The 17,013-nt window shown below is 39.3% G+C and overlaps 1 protein-coding gene across 2 annotated transcripts in view; it reads left to right on the forward strand.

Moving 5' to 3' along the window:
- The window catches only part of NR5A2 (nuclear receptor subfamily 5 group A member 2), a 99,210-nt gene that overhangs the window by 17,616 nt on the left and 64,581 nt on the right, over positions 1-17,013 (forward strand). For both annotated transcript variants that reach the window (XM_069789387.1, XM_069789388.1), the window contains exon 5: positions 13-659. In XM_069789387.1, the coding sequence (XP_069645488.1) occupies positions 13-659 (647 nt within the window). The remainder of the gene's footprint in view (positions 1-12; positions 660-17,013) is intronic.

Here is a 17,013-nt window from a genome sequence, read left to right on the forward strand (position 1 = left end):
CTCCCCTGACAGCTGTGCGAGCTGACCGAATGCGTGGTGGCCGAAACAAGTTTGGGCCAATGTACAAGAGAGACAGGGCATTGAAGCAGCAGAAGAAAGCTCTTATCAGAGCAAATGGACTTAAACTGGAAGCCATGACTCAGGTGATCCAAGCAATGCCGACTGATCTGACAATATCTTCTGCAATCCAGAACATCCATTCTGCCTCCAAAGGCCTACCTCTGAACCATACTGCCTTGCCTCCTACAGACTATGACAGAAGTCCCTTTGTAACTTCTCCAATTAGTATGACAATGCCACCCCATGGCAGTTTGCAAGGTTACCAAACCTATGGCCATTTTCCAAGCCGTGCTATCAAGTCTGAGTACCCTGACCCTTACACTAGTTCACCAGAATCAATAATGGGCTACTCATACATGGATAGTTATCAAACAAGCTCACCAGCAAGTATTCCACATCTGATATTGGAACTCCTGAAATGTGAGCCAGATGAGCCGCAAGTCCAAGCTAAGATCATGGCATATCTGCAGCAAGAGCAAGCAAACAGAAGCAAACATGAGAAGCTCAACACATTTGGGCTTATGTGTAAAATGGCTGACCAAACCCTCTTCTCCATTGTTGAATGGGCTAGGAGTAGCATCTTTTTTAGAGAACTTAAGGTAGGTAACAATCTTGCATTATATTATAATTCAATCAAGAAAAAGATACCATTTGTTACAATGTTGTACTTCAAGCAAGAAAGTATGGTTTACCTTTTCTTCCTTCGCCCCCCAGCATCTCATTCTTAATTTATTTGGCTTGAAGTAGGCAGACTATTACGAGGAAAAACTTGTAGCTGTCTTCCACCTGAGCCTGTAATTAGCCGTAGCAAAGAGATTCAAGTTTCAGTTCAGCTCTTCTGTACTTTACTATTTATCACAACTGTTATTAACCTCCATAGGGCCTCACATAAATTTTACTCTTTCTCTGTCAGTATTGCTCACTGTCTGGCTTGTATTCAGAGTTGTAAGCATGCCTGTTACACCATTGTACATTCATTTATGTAATTATTTTATTACCTCATTTAACATATAGGGGAATGCCATTTCTGTGCATCTCTGTACACTCCTTATATAAGTCCATATTTGGAATATTCACTTTCTCACTGGGATATTATTTTGTGCATTCCCGTGCATGTAGTTAACCATGAAGGCTGAATCCTAAGCAGGGTACACACAGAACAGAAAGCAAGGAGGAAGAAGATACCTTAAGGACTCCTTTTGGTTATCATCATCACTGATACATGGGGGATTCCCTTAACCTAGGCTGCCTACAGTGACCTTTAGGCTCTTAATTTTGTTGGAGCACCCAATGAATCCTCATGCACAACTCTCTGGCCAGAAATTCCCCCCTTTACATTTCTTGGACTTTTTGTTAAGGCAGTTTTGTGGTCTGTTGTGGTCAGGTCTGAAATTTTAAGCCAGAAATTCGGGATAAGACAGTAGAGAGAAACTACAGGTTTTAACCATTCTCTTGATACAGAACTTAACTCTGGAATGAATAAAAGATCTTCTGTCTCAAAAAAACCCTCAAGATGATGAACTTAAATCACATCTGAATTTCCCTATTATATTGCTAGTTACTGAATCTCTGTCTGTTATACAGAGATGTTTTTGCCATAAATATTTGCTGCTGAAATCTGTAAAGTTTTGGGACTACACATAATTTCTTGCTGACTACTGCCAAGCTAAGGGAAAATAATACAATATCTAAAACCAACAATTACTGTAGAAGTTCACTGAGAATTGAATCTACATGAATCAAGAGCTGCAGTCAGGATGCTTGCCACAACAGTATTGCTGTCATAACCATAATGATGCAGGCACATGAAATAAAGCCTGATTACAAGAAAAGCAAGCTGTATATGTTACATATACAACTCCAGTTTCTCTCTAATTTTTCATGAGAATGGTTGCAGGAACCGTTAAAAACTCAGTCTGTGTAAAGAGAAAGAAGGGAGGAAGTTTACTCAGAGGGGAAAAAGAAAATGGATTAAAGAGAGGAAAATACTGTCACATCTTTGTTTGCTAAGTTGTTTACAATTTTATAGTAAGCTATAAGCCACGCTACGCATTTTAAATAATTTAAAAATTAAAACTGCAAACACGTTACATTTCCAATAGACTATGTCCTAAATATCGGGGACCAGATCTTTCTACCCATACACTGAGGATTACTTTAGTCTGGAGTAACCATGTTAAAAATCACTGAGACTTGGAGAACTAGCTTTAGTATAAGAATTTTAAAGTTATGATCTGCCTTAAAATTCCAGTTATGATTGAAGTGAGAATATGAAAACATATTCAGGAAACGTCTACTTTTTATGGTTCCATGCCTTAATCAATAGGCAGATTTTATAAGCATTCAACATGCTATACTGGGAATAGTTTTAGAGACGGTCTTCACTTCCAACCTCATCCGGAATGATATTCTTCAACCAACATGTTTACTAGTACGGACACATAAGATTCAGAAATTTTTTTCATGAAAATTCTGACCAATTTCTTCTGGCTCTGGACATATATACAAACTACCATGTATATACAGACTTCTGGAAATACATATATTCTAGAAATTCACTACATATAGCCTTTGACTAATGAATTGACTTTCACACATTTTTAGAAGTCATTGGTTTCATCTTAGTATTTGTTCCCTTTACATCTTAGAAACTTAGAGTTCAGACAGTTTCATACCTACTGGCATATCCAGATCTTTTTTTTTTTTTTCCAATTGGACAAGATCAACTAAACTGCACAGCATTCCAGAACAATAGCAACACACTTGGAAATCCATCTACATCCGATATTTAGGGGCCAGATTACACACAATGCTAAGAACTTTAAGCTCAACTTCAGAAAAGTGAGGTGCTCAAAATGTATTTAGATCAGACTCTACACCATTAACAGCACCAGGTAACATCATGTCTCTTTGCAGCTGAGAGCAGAGGATCAGAATTAAACAAAGGGTTTCCAAACCTTTACTGAACACAGCTCTCTTCTATCCATCCATGGTTTCAGTTCCTTCTGATCAAGGTAGCAAAAGCAGCTATTTCAGATTGCTCCACAGAACATGAATACCTGTGGGGGAGGGAAAAAAAACCCCAAACCACAACATCTAAGGATATGACAGAGATTTTAATTTCAGAAGGAAGGGAAGAGGCAATTGTGATAAAGGTGCAACTAGATTTTCAGAACAGCTAACTTAGTTCCCTGCCTATACACAGCTGAGAAGTATGTATTTGCTTGAGAAGATATTTTCTTATTATTCTTACCTGTCTAAACTTAACAACTGAATCTTGACATGTCTTTCAGATAAGACAGGTGCATTAGTAGATCTGTGGGACTAAAATTTTAAATTACTTAATTAAACAGTAAAAAAGTATAAATGTGGCTTATATGAAATTCATCATGATTTTGTCATAAGTGATGCCTTGCACAAGTGGCTGCAAGTTACTAATCAGCATGTTTGCAATTCTTTACTGTATCCTTTCACTTCATTCTAAATTTAGTCTTACACACTTGTCTCTTCAATTCATATAAAAGGGCAAACATTTTCCTTTCTGCTACACCTAGAGGTTTGTAGCTAGCAGAGTTCAGGAGGGACTGAAAAGGAGGAGCACATGATAAAAAAATGCTGTCCCAGTCCATCAGTGGTTTAGGCCACATTTACCCTAGAGATAATAACAAAAAACCACCAGTGAAGTACAGTTTTAAAGTTTTCTCTTTTTCTTTCCATTTGGCTGAAAATTGGGGTTTTTTTTAAAAGAGATCTCAATTGATAACAAACATGTTTTAAAACTTTATTTCATGAAGCTTTTATCAGCTTATGCTTATCAATCACAATCATCTCACTTGTTGCTCTACAAATTGTCAACACCTCTTTTGGTATGTGTTATACATGTAAGCATGTGAAAGGTAAAATATTGACTGAGCAGGAACAACCTACAGTGTGCACTGCATTTTACAGAATTTGACCTGTATATGAATTTAAGTACGTAATTTAAGGCTAATGCTCACACTTGCTTAGGAGCAGATCCTCCCATCTTCATGTTGGATATCAGAAATTAATGGAAATATTAATGAAGCACACATCAGAATTAGTATTAATGTCAGAGAAAGATCCAAATCAGCCAGTTGCAATCCTGTAACTTTGAATTTAACACCTGCTAAAATCTCAAACATACCTGTCTGTCTTGTGAAGTCAGAATACTTTGTAATTAGTAATTACATCATAAATTTGGGGGTTTGACATCACATATTACTTGCTTTCATTCATTGCTCTCATTCATAATGAGAAATGTTTCTGTATAGTTCTTTATACACAGATGAAATAAGAATACAGAGATAACCTCCCAGTAGACTCATGATGATACTAACAGTAATAGTAAAGAAGGCCTTTGTTTGCTATTCTGGAGTTGTTGAAAGCTCAGTAAATATAAAAGTAAGATATATCTGTCTTATCCTCAGCTAAGAAAACTCAGGAATGCCCTGGGGATGCTAGATTTGTAGCCAGCTGTCTTAGTCAGGTGAAAGGTCTTTGTACAAAGCTAAAAAGAAAATATTGCAAGAGTTTCTAGAGTCCAAAGGTTACCTGGCCTCGAGAAAGGATGCAGACAGTTCCACTGGACTGGTCTTTCCTCATCAGCCCTCATCAGGGAAAATTCAACAACTACTTCCAAAGCTAAGTATTCCTGAACCCATAAAAGAAAGCAGTCTCTGCTTGGGGCAGGAAGAAAACAGGACCTGCACCGTATAACAGTCCTCAGGATACTTTCTCCTGGCTGAGGATCAGAAAATTAACTAAATGTTGATAGTTACAAAAAAGAGACTAAAGGACTTGTGACTCACAAAAAAAATATTACCTTGACTTATTTGGCTATTTTAGTGAGGATGTCATAGGTCAAAGTACTATGTGAGCACAAACCCATTTAGTGAATGATTGCAGGAAGAGCTAGTGTACTTCATGTTAAAGAAGCTCATCCTAGAACTATTCACTGGGTTTGCAAATTTAGGCTATTCATTGATGTCAGGCTGTATCAGTTCTGGGACAGATTTCTTGCTAAAAGCATAAATTTGTCCATGCTTACACTAGCTCCACATGTGGCCTTCAAAGAAACAATAGGTTTAACCACATATCTCAAAAGAACCCTATCTATAGAACTTCTACTGTACATGGTAATACAGATGTTTTAGCAGCTAATAAGCTAACAGGCCTATTTTTGTATTACATATTCCCCATAAGCACAACTATATTAGCAGAGTTTCAAATTATTTCTTAAAGCAGTGCAAACTTAGCACAAATAGGATTAACAGGACTCCTGGAGTCTTAATTTTTTTCTGTAAAATGTATTTATAGAGATATAGTAATATAATACTCAATACATCATCTTTAATTTCAAATTTCAGTCTCCATGTAATCATGTATCAAGAAATGCATAGAAAATAAGGAACTGCAGTACAGAAATCCAATTATTTAACTGAATTAACACAGAATAGGAAAAAAAATAGTTTGGGGATTTTTTTTTTTTTTTTTTTTTTTTTGAGGAAAAAATATCAACAATGGAATACCTTAAAAGTTCTTCTTCAGGATCATGAAATGTTGATATATTATTTAGACTTAAGTAATCAAAAGCAATTTGATAACTTGAAGTGCTTTTGGACTTTGTAGTATGTTTATCAGGACAGGAAATGTAACTAATATAGGTGATGAAATAAAACTTCTGCAGTGTTCTTTCAATCAGGGAAGCTGCCAGAAACTGATGTCCAGGATTTCCCTTAATATCAGTAATCAGATTAGATAATATGTTGTCATGTGTCACTGTTGATTTTTAATCTGGTTTATGTGTATCTAGATCTGAAAAAAGTATTTCCCAAATATATAAAAAATGTTGGGGAAAGGGAGAAGTATCTCTCTTACACAACCAAATAATTCTTTGCTTTAGAATCATTAATTTAATTTCACAAATAGGAAAATCATTGCTATAGAAAGAAGACTCAGCAGAGAAACCAGGGTTTAATGAAGCATGGGATTATACCTGCCACATAGCTGAACCCTGTAAGGGAACACTCTGCTAAAAGTTAACTTTATGACCTTATTCTGGCTCTCCTCTGAACAAAGGATGTCACTAAATGCTGTATTTCAACATGTGGGCATGTCATTTTGCAGCCTTTCTAAACAGTTTGCTCGATGCTAAGCCTCTGGCACTTTTTCTAGGGGTAAGAAGAAAGATGACGTTCTCCTGCACCCTTTCATGTTGGAGCTGGATACTTTAGTTTCACTTTGCCGTATGGTGTTATCACCTTTGATAGCAGGAGACTGAATTCAGTTGCTCTGGATTTAGTCATTTTTCCATCTAACACCCAATATTCAGCATCATGCTGAGACTAAGAACCATGCTCCATGTAGGTGGTGTTTTTTTAAACACTGCCACTTCTACGCTTGAGTAGTCACCAGTTCACTGTAGCAAACTTACCCAAGTTCCCATGAATAGCCACAATGCAGTAACAATGTTTTGTTTCTTATTATTAGAGAAAATTTGAGCAAGTAACAATTCCAAAAGCTGTCCAGCCCATCCTAATGCTAGTGACAAGCAGAGATATTATAGGCTGTAGTATCAACATGGGGAATTACATAGCTACAGCCACTTCTGCCACATGGCCTGAAGCAGACGCTGCAGCCTTGATGGGAGGGAAGAGCCATACTTGCATGTTCATCTGTGAGTTGGAGGCATTTGTTACACAAAAGGGAAGTTTAACATTACAGTTTAATTTTTTTCTTCAAAATGTAAGTTTCCAATTTAAGTTTGACAACTGCCAGCAGTGACAGTAGAAAGATCAGTTGGGTGCATTACCAAATGTATATCACATTGCTGTAGGGCAACATGAAAAAAGTAGTGCTCTTTAGATTTTGCATGCTGTGGCTAGTCCAAAGTGATATTAGAGTGAATGCTAATAATGACTACTGTACTGGCTAAGAAACTGAACATTGAATGATCAGCCATGTTAACATAATCTGTTGTATTTCCAGACCACTATTTTTAACTGTTATTTTCTGCTGTGAGGATTTGCTCTTTCTGCCAAATGATGGAGAGAGCTTTGCACATTAAAAATTAAACAATTCCAGTCTCTTGGAAAATCATAGCTATGTTTCCTGGTTTTGCTTAAGAAAGTCACAGTTTTATTGTTAGTGACAGATCTTCACTTGCAAAGAACTCCATTTTTTGCAAGTTTCTGCCACAAGAAAAGCTATTTTACTAACAGGAAGAGAATTTATTTCATTCAGATCCAGCGTGTTTGTATGATACCTGTTTCATTCAGATCCAGCACTTGTGTACAATACCTGTATGGTATTTCTGTTGTATGGGATGGTTCCCAGTTACAGTAAAAGTCTGCCTCTCTGAATCTATCATCAAGGCCATTCAGATTTAAGGACATTCTTCTGTTAACCTGTAGCCTTTAGGATCACCTACAGTAAGGATGAAATCCTAGCTATAGTGAAGTCACTTACCGACCTCCTATCAGCCCTGCTGAACCCCTATAATGTAAATGGATGTTATTCTATACTTTCGTATGTAGAGGTAAGCTGCTCCAGATCAAGAGATGATCATCTTTGTATATACAGCACTATGGAGTCAATAGCTCACATAATCCACTCAGCTCTAGGGCTCAAAAATGCTGACAAATGACAAGAAAAGCAGAGGAAAGTGTGATTTATGAAGAAAGATTAAGAGATCTGAACATTCATAGCTTGATGAAGCAATGAATACAACTATATGGCAGCCATGTAGAAGCACAACATCTGAACAAAACAAAGAACATAGAGAGTGGGGAATTCTATTCTACCCATAGTAGCACCGAGAAGATGCTTTCCACAACATTCAGTCATCAGACTTATTATTAGAGAAAAGGCCTAAAGCTGAGGGCTTTCAAATTGTGCTGTTAATTGTAAGATCACCCAGAACAGGTTGGACGCACTATACAGCTGTATAGGCACAGGAACATACTAGAGGACTTAAGTCTTTTCCATTTCCAATTTTAAAATTATTATAAAATAGAGTTTCAAATAGAGGGAGTAAAATCAAGAGGCAGACTGCACTTAAACATCTGTCTGGTATCTCTACTTCCAAACTTTGGCCAGTATGCATTAACAAGCAGATTTTCAGACTTCTAAAATAGAACAACCCATCTATTGCGAGGGAAGCATGTCATTTTATGCTAGCCAAAAACTTAGCCATGGATTTAATTTTTTTTTTTTTTTTTTTTGTCATGCATCAAAGCTATTATGGTTTGCGCCATTTCATAGCCTCAAGTTACAAGACTACTTCTAAAAGGAAGCAAAGAAAAATTTCACGTGCTGCAAATAAGATTCAGTTGCTTATTACCCTCACCCCCCATAAGCCAATGCATAAAAATAGCAACCTCAAGAAAGGATGAGTTTTAGTACAAGAGGAAATAATGTTTCAAAAATTAGTTTAAACCTGAGTGCAATTCAAGAAATATCCAAATGAATGATAGACATTTGGTTTGAATTCCATTACAGCCAATATGAAGACAGTGGCCATGTCCAAAATCTGGTAGTCTGTTAAATGCGTGCAATACAGATCTTTCAGTAAAGTGACGTGAAAGTGACATAGCTATTTAATCCCTCCCACTTTTCCCACACCTGGCTGGAAAGAGCAGTTAAAAGCAAACTGAAACGTAACATCACTATCTTTAGGACAGCCTTTAACTGTTTTCTGATTTTTTAATTTTATTTTTTTTTTCCTAATAAGAAACCTCTTAATTATCAGGTTTCATTTCAACTCTGAATAAAAAGCACAGTTTTATTCAGAGTTAATGTTGGCTGAATCACGACACACTGTCTTACCACATTATAAAATGGATCTGAAACATTTGCTCTCCACATGCCACAGAAACCGACAGGCGCTGCAGCCCCCGCCAGCTCAGCCTGGCTGAGGGACACAGGCCTGCCACCCCTGCGCGCAAACCAGGGCAGGCCCCAGGGCTGCCGGCGGGGGTGGCCCACCCCACCACCCTCAGGACCCCCAGGAACGAGGCACGATTTGAGGGGACAAGGCAAGAGCACGCACAGGCGGTGAGGGAGCCGTAGCTGTGAGGCAGCCCAGGGAGGGCCAGGGCCTTGCCTGGAGCTTAAATGGCGCCGTGGGTGGGGGCCAGGTGGGGCTGTTAGTGCCTGCAGGTTCCCTCAGGGCCCTGTGTCTGAAAGAGGAGCTGTGCCCTGCACAGGACATCGGCAAGTAACTCTGGGAGCAAACCCTGAAAGAGCAGCTAACTCAAGGGCTGCGGCTCTGCCTCTCTCTCACGTTCCTCCTCCCCGACCTGGGGCTGACTGCTGCGTAAAAGGGCTGTGGGCGGGCAGCCTGAGGCACCGCACGAGGCTGAGCGCTGTCCCCTGGGCAGCCGCCCTGCTGCCCGCGTTTCTGCACGCGCGCGGCCCTCAGCCCCCACTGCCGCGCAGGGCGAGGCGTGCCTCGGCGTCGGCGCCCAACGCTGGGCTCGAGGCGTGTACGCCCTGGGTGGGAGCAGGGCTGGGGGCTCTAGCAGCCCGCCTGGGAAGCAGCACCCCCTTCCCTGCGTCGCCACTGGGAGTGGGCTGCAACGGGCTGGTCTGCCCTTCGGCGGTCCCGCTAGGCAGCACTGCGCGGGCGCAGCACGGGGACACATCCGCAGGCATCGGGGCGCCGGAGCACTGAACGGGGGGATGGCGTGGCTGCCCGGCTTTGTCCTCCGCGGAGGCGCGATACCCTTACTTCTGCCTGTGCGTGTCCGAGAGGATGGCAGCTGCCAGGGAAAGGAGGAAGGGTCTCTGCTGAAAGGCGAACCGCCAGCATGTTCACCTCACGCTTTGCTTTAACCTTTCCCCGAGTCCGTCTGCTTTCAGTAGAGTTGAAAGACACGCACCAATTTTTTTCCCTAAAATGTTCTTTATTTGAGCTTTTGAAATAGGGACTGAAAGTTGTTGCTATTGGCATCACTGCAGGCACGTTTGCAGAGCAACTGCAGAAGAAATAAAAGGGCAGATTTAAGAAGGAATGAAGGAAAACTAAGAAAGAGGTAAAATACAGTGCTGGTGGCACAGTGAAGCTATAATTTTAGATGGACATCCTCAATGTCTTTTTTTCTGCTTCTGTAACTGGTAGAAGTTCAATTATAGGCAGTTAGGTAAACATCGGGGCAGTCTGGGCAAACAAATATTTAACACTGTGCCTTGGAAACACCCCGGTCATTAAAGCAACCGTTACAGACAAAAAAAAAATATGATAAATTAGTAAAATAAGATACCAAATAATCATATTGTGGTGAAAAAAAATGTCATTTTGTCTAATTCTGGAATCGTCTGTCATACCCATCACTTGGAAAGGGAAAGAAACTAAAATCTGTTTTCAGAAATTCAGAAATAGAAAAATGCTTTTTACATCTAAATACAGCTCTTGCATTTGTTGAAAGAAAAGTACTTTGATATTTGTTGCTAAATAAAATCTTGGATCAAGTAAATTTAATTTAAAAAATTAGTTGAGGCAACAATAAACACAGGAAATATACATGAATAAAGTGTTCTAAAAGTCAGGCAACTCTTTTAAGACTATAAATATCACCTAAGCAAGGCCACTATAATTAGCAAAGGGTGAACAAAAGAAGACATCCAGAAATAGATGGGGAGGGGGGATGTTGGAAGGGTGAAATGTCTTGGTTAACCTTATTCAAGTGTTCTTTCCATAGCATAGGAAACGGTTGCAGCTAGCTCATGAATTCTGTTGGTATTAACTGATTTTTTAAAAGGACATTTCCATGTTGTCTGTATGCCAAGGAAATTCTTTTACTGGCATGTTTGCTGAATACAGGAAACATCACCCTGACTAAGTGACACTGGATGTGACGAAGAATTGTATCTTTATTTTGGTGTTACAGTCAGCACCGTCTGTTTTATCTGGATACCTTGTGGTATTTATTGGGGAATACTTACTGCAGTCTCACAATTTGTCCTGAGTAATGAGCAAACACAGTGACTGGTGGTGCTGAGTCATAATCCCTCACCACTTGAGAAGCGGCTTGCTGCAGCCCTTGTGCACCAGCTGCTTATTTAGTCTGAGGGCTAATCCAGCACTTTAGAGGAGGTAGAGACAGGGCTGTCTAGTCATCCCCTAATCGACTTCATCCTTCTTCAAGGTATGGGGAGAAAAGAGTAACAGAGTGCTGGGAAACATCCTTGTCTCCATGCTAGGGCCGGAATTCCCTGTATAAGGAAATAAATGTGTACCTGCAACTGCTTACTCTCCTAAATAGAGCGCTGAACAAGTCAGTATTGCATATAGTAATTTTCAGTGTAAGTCAGGTTGTGCTTACAGGCCCAGTCTTGTACTGCTTATCAGAAGAAAACTTTACTGAAGCCAATGAGAATTTTGTCCAAATAAGAAGTGCAAGTTAAGATCTTGAATACTGTATTTCCAGTTTCACTTGCAGCATCTGCCAGTTTCCTGGTTTCTTCTGTAAAGCCGCCTTTGTCAAGTTTTTACATTTCATATTTGCTACATGTTATTTCAAAATGCCCTTTTTGTTATTTATTTCCTCTTCATTTCTCTTTCTTGGGAATAGTGTTAGTACCACAGCCACTACATAGGAGGCAGTAACTACAGTTATTTGTGGCTCTGGGCTCCACTGACCTATCCTACAGAGACCTTCAGCAACAGTCAGTGTGTTTCAGTGCCAACCCCTTAAATTCCTTGTGCACCCGTTTGGGAAAAGGTGGAAATCTTTGAGAAAAAGGTTCAGAGTGGGTGGGTTGGACAGGCCAGCGGTCTCCTTTCCATCTGCTACTCCTGGAGATCAGTAAAAATCACAATAAAAGCATAAAGGTAGTTAATCCAAACTATTAACTTTCCTTCAGGTAACAGCAAGAACATGTAGGGAGAATAATAGGCGACAATTGCCCAAAGTCTCTGGTTCCACTCCCATTTGTCTGTGCAGTAGTTTTAGGGCATAACAACCCTGACGTTAGAAAGAATTGTGGGAGATGGTAGCGATGTAGTAGACAGGCTGCTGGGAGGCATGAGGCTAAATTAGGTGGTGGTGCAAATCATCTAGTGTGCAAGTGGAAGCCAAGCGTAATGTGTAGCTCACACCCAGGTCACTACAGTATAAAATAGTTTCAGCTTCTTTTGTAACCACTCCACAATCACTGATGTTCCATCTATCTACATATGGAGAGAACAGAGGGAGATAGAAAGCAAGCTACTCGTAAATACTATTGGAGTATTGTTTGCGTTAGTACATATATAAGTACATATTACACTCATTAAAAGCAAGATCAGGCAATTTTCTGCATTTAAGGCTGAGACCTAGAATCTCCCAACAGTGTTTTGAATATTGGCCATATTGCTAAGATTCTACCCAGACTTTCTAGTCTTTGAGACATCCAAAATTGCTATAAGGAGTAGCATCAAAAAACTGTCTTTCTGATGAAGGACTTGGAAAACAATGGTCCTTGTTTATATTACAGTGGATAAACAACAAGAATATTAGCAACAGCAACAACAATAATAACAACTTTAAGTAGCAATAAACACATGGCAATTACTTTACTTTGTTTTGGACCTGTCATTCACAAGATAGGTTCGCATTCTGCAAGCATGGTCAAGGACAATGTTCTCTCCTGACTAAGAATGAACTGTCCAGGGGAGCGTTCCCAGTAGGAAGGGTTACACCTCAAAGTCGGTGTTTACGTGGCTAGCTCATTTGGTAATGTTGAACAGCATATATTTTTAATTTGCATGCTTCTCCTTTAAGGCATGTCCTTCTCTTGACTTCAGTGGGAGCTCCACATGTTTTGCCTTTGATTCCCTTGCATGCTGGCAACTCCAATTAGTGTTAATAGGAGTTTCAGTGGAGTTTCTCTCTCTCTCCCTCTTTCTCTGTAAAAGAGGATAGTTTTAAGTAGTTTATCCCAGCAGTGGCTGGTGTATTTAGAGATCAGGAGTTGGAGCTTTATCAAACTGGCACATGTTGCCTATCAAGAATGTATCTTCATTGCCTCTCTGTCCCTGCCAAAGCGGAACTTTACCTTTTTCTCCATGCTGAATAACAAATGGTGGCATAACTGTGAGAAAAAATGTCATCGATCATTCTAACAAACTCCCCTCAATTTTTAAAAGATTGCTTAGTATTGTCTTTGGGTTTTTTAACAGTAATAATTTTAACTAGTTAACATGGCCTTTCTCTATAAGTTGCTATCATAGTATCTTGGCGCAATAAATATGAGTTAGAAAAGATCAGTTCTTTCTTTGAGACTGACATCCTCTAGAGCTAGGTCCTGCAACACATACTAAACCTCAGCCTGCTCTGCCCTATAGAAATTGCTTTGGATTTCAGAGATATTTTGTATAGGGACACAATACTACATATTGAGCAAGTCTGGGAGAATCTGGTCCTTTTTTTGCAGTGCTGCTGGTTTTATTAAAAATTAACAACACCCTTACCCCCCCAAAACCCTTACCATCAAACCTTGCATCTTGAAAACAGAAATACTGTTCCGTTTTGAGATTTTCACCGCAGAATTGCAAACCCACATATACTGACAGACACAATGAACAGGAGCCGCTTTTCTCCTTCTTCCTAAGAACTATCGCATGTGGCTTTCTGTGCTAATATAACCCTCTTTCCAATATTTCAAAAGACAGAGAACTTCCCAGCATGATGATAAAGTTTTCCTGTGTTCCAATAATAAAAGTTGAACATACCAGTAATTTCCAGTTCCTCTGTGGTCGGGCAGCCTGTGAAGACTAAATCAAAAGTACCCAACCTGCAATATCAGTGTAGGAGTCGGAAACAGATGTTCACCGGACAATACAATTTGTTGTCACTGTCGATACTATATGGCACTTTTCCCAACAGAAATTGTCAGTAGCTGGAAAAGAATGTAAAGAATGATTCATGCCCAAAATTATTATTATTATTATTTTTAAATGTTAAATACTCCTTGTTTTCTTTTGTTCTAAATGACTGAATCAGGGAGGCACAAGCACTCAAAAATACAATTAACTGGACTTGTAGCATCTGTGTAGTATGTCAACCAATTAGTTTAAGGCTTTTTCCACAAGACAAGACATTATGTTATATTAAAACCAGCAAGAGTCAAATTCTCTTCTTTAGAATCAGGGTGCTGTAATGTTTAATCTTATAAATTATTTGATGATCAGTAGCTATTAAACAAAAAGCACATGGTGGGAGGTAAATGGGACAAATCATTTAATGTGTACCTGAGTGTGTATTTACAAAGATTATTATTATATTCAGATAATAGTATTTTTATACATATAATGATATATTTAAGTAGTTTCTTTATGTCTTGGAAATTCTAATAGGCCATTTGGGCATTCAAAACTGATCAAACACTCAAATGAGCAAAATCCTCTGTTAGAGTAGCATATGATGCCTAGCCTTGATTTCCAAATTTCATATTACAAAAGCAGATGCACTAGATCATACTTACTGTAAAAGGCAATGGACTGGGCTAGGTGCTCTTTAAATTAAATATTAATTTTTTCAGGGACACATCAAATATATTAAAAAAAAAGGGGGGGGGAATGCAGAAAGCCAAAGTGAAATCAGGCATAAATACAAATTAATATATTAAGAGTGTCAAAGAGAGCTAAAATCTGACTGCCAGAACCCTGGGATATATCACCTATATTTTACATGAAAAAGTAACACTCTAGGTATTTTCAAAAATGAAGGCATCTGGGATCTGAATTGGAGTTCACTGAAACCAATGACAAAACTCACATGTAACCGCTGACTGTTTTATCTCTGGCAGGCTTTCTTTAGACATATTAAAAAGAGGAAAACGTGTGTAATCACAGGGCCCAAACAAGAGCAAAAGATTTTAGCACTGTAAAATCAAACAACTGTCTTATTTTTACAAATGCATGTGGTAACACTTCACAGTAATCTTTTTGTAATATTAAATTTGCATTTACTGTGTTTGCTGTTGCAGTGTTCTGCATCGTTTAATGCTCTACATCAGGCTTTAGTCAATGGGAAACATGAAATGATTTTCAGCTGTGCATTTCTTTATAACTACTGCATGATTTAGCCTCAAGTCCTATGCATAGTTCAACTTTTTTTATGCTTTTAGATTTAGTGAATTTAGCTATACTTTCATAGTGGAACACTACCCCTGCAGATGATTTTTGAGTAAGAGCTTGAGCCCTGTGCAAAATTTTCAAAGTCAGCATGTGTAAGACAGGATGAAATAGCTGATGAAATAATGTTTAGCACACTTGTAAACAACGTGCTGAATTCTTGTGTGTGTGTCTGTATGTGTGTATGTTTATATACATTCATGGGTTAAACTGAGTTTTTCATCAGCTAGGTGTTGGCAAGTGCCAAAGTGATTTAGGATTAGAATGGGATTTAGGGTGACCTAGCTACAGTTGTATTTCTCATTTCATCATCATGCTAGGATACTGTGACAGTTGTGGGTTTTTTTTTTTTTAATTTATGAAATAGACAAAATTAAATGTCCATACCAGACATACCGTTAGGTTACAGGGAGTGAAAGAGAAACACTGCATTAGGCCTTATTCTTTTGTCTGCACCCAGCAGAGAAGTCCTGAATGTACAAAACAGCTGGGAAACTTCCTATGTAGCGCACAGCTTGAAAAATGAATTCAAGATTTAAAAAAAAATCAATCTGATTAAGCTTTATTTCAAATGACTGTTATTCTGGTTCTCTAGTATATCTCTTTGTAAAATACGAATCAGTACAGATGTCTGTTATCTGGGAGCATTGCATAATTTTTAATACTAACTCTACTCTCATTTTAACCATCATGACAGTTGAATCCCAATAAATGTTTTAGACATTAAAGACTTCTCATTGCAATACCAGAGACAGCATGTGCTCATACAAAGTTTTAGTATTACTTAGAATTTCAAAAATTACTGGATTAAAACAGACCCATTTGCAAAAGTGACTATTCCACCATTTTCAATGACACTGCTTTTTATGTGTTACTTTTTTCTGCTGCATGACATTTTGCTGCCTCTCCTTGTCAATTTAATTTTCTTTTTTGAAAAAGAGAGGCTTCAAGGAGGAGGCAAATATTGATGTTCAGGTTACAGGAAAGATTTCTGAAAAGTGGAAGGAAAAAGAGATTACTGAAATTAGCAGGAGCATGGCCTGCCTGCTAGCGAGTGGAGCGAGCAGTATTTGGAAGAGAGGGAACCCCTGGCCGCTGTGTAGCATGGCTGTATACACCAGAGTTAGTTAGAGTGCTCTGAATCTCATCTTTTGATCTCGGGCGATATTTTTCTCTGTTATGTCACAGAGGTCACCTGGCTCATGTGTGACAAACTGCCTGCATAAGTCACAGTGCCAGTGGCAGAGATTTGTAACCATGTCCCTGGTCCATTGCCTTTGAATTATTTCGCAGGCCCTCTGCTTTACATTTACACTCTGTCGGAAGATGAACAGGGGAAGGGAGTAAAATCAAGGGCAGGGTCTCATCCTGAAGGACAAGGGGAAACAGGTGGAAGGTTAATGGCCCTGGAGCGTATCCACAAGCCTCTCAGGCTTGATATATGGGCCTCAGGCCTAAAACGGGCATTGGCTTTCAAAGATATATTATTTCATTTGAGGAGAGACATTCTGGAGTTCCTGCATTTGTCTGCTGATAGATGATCCTGTGTCCACAATTGGTTATGGCGTGTGAGTTTTCCTTGGGCCTGCTCCCGTACATAAAAATTTTGCTGAGCTCTCCAACCTTTCGCATGCCTGTGAGAATGGGATGTGTGCGGGCCTTTTGGCAGGCGGCTGGATTTTTGTTGCTGCTATTTTTGTAGTTCCTTTTGAAGCGCCAGGCAAGTGGGGGATGAAAGGCGCTTCTGTTCATTCATACGCGGCTGGGCAGGGGCAGCCTCGCGGGGATGAAATGGGGGAGAAGAAGATGTCAGG

Source organism: Haliaeetus albicilla, chromosome 8 (genome assembly GCF_947461875.1).
Source record: "Haliaeetus albicilla chromosome 8, bHalAlb1.1, whole genome shotgun sequence".
Classification (NCBI taxonomy): domain Eukaryota; kingdom Metazoa; phylum Chordata; class Aves; order Accipitriformes; family Accipitridae; genus Haliaeetus; species Haliaeetus albicilla.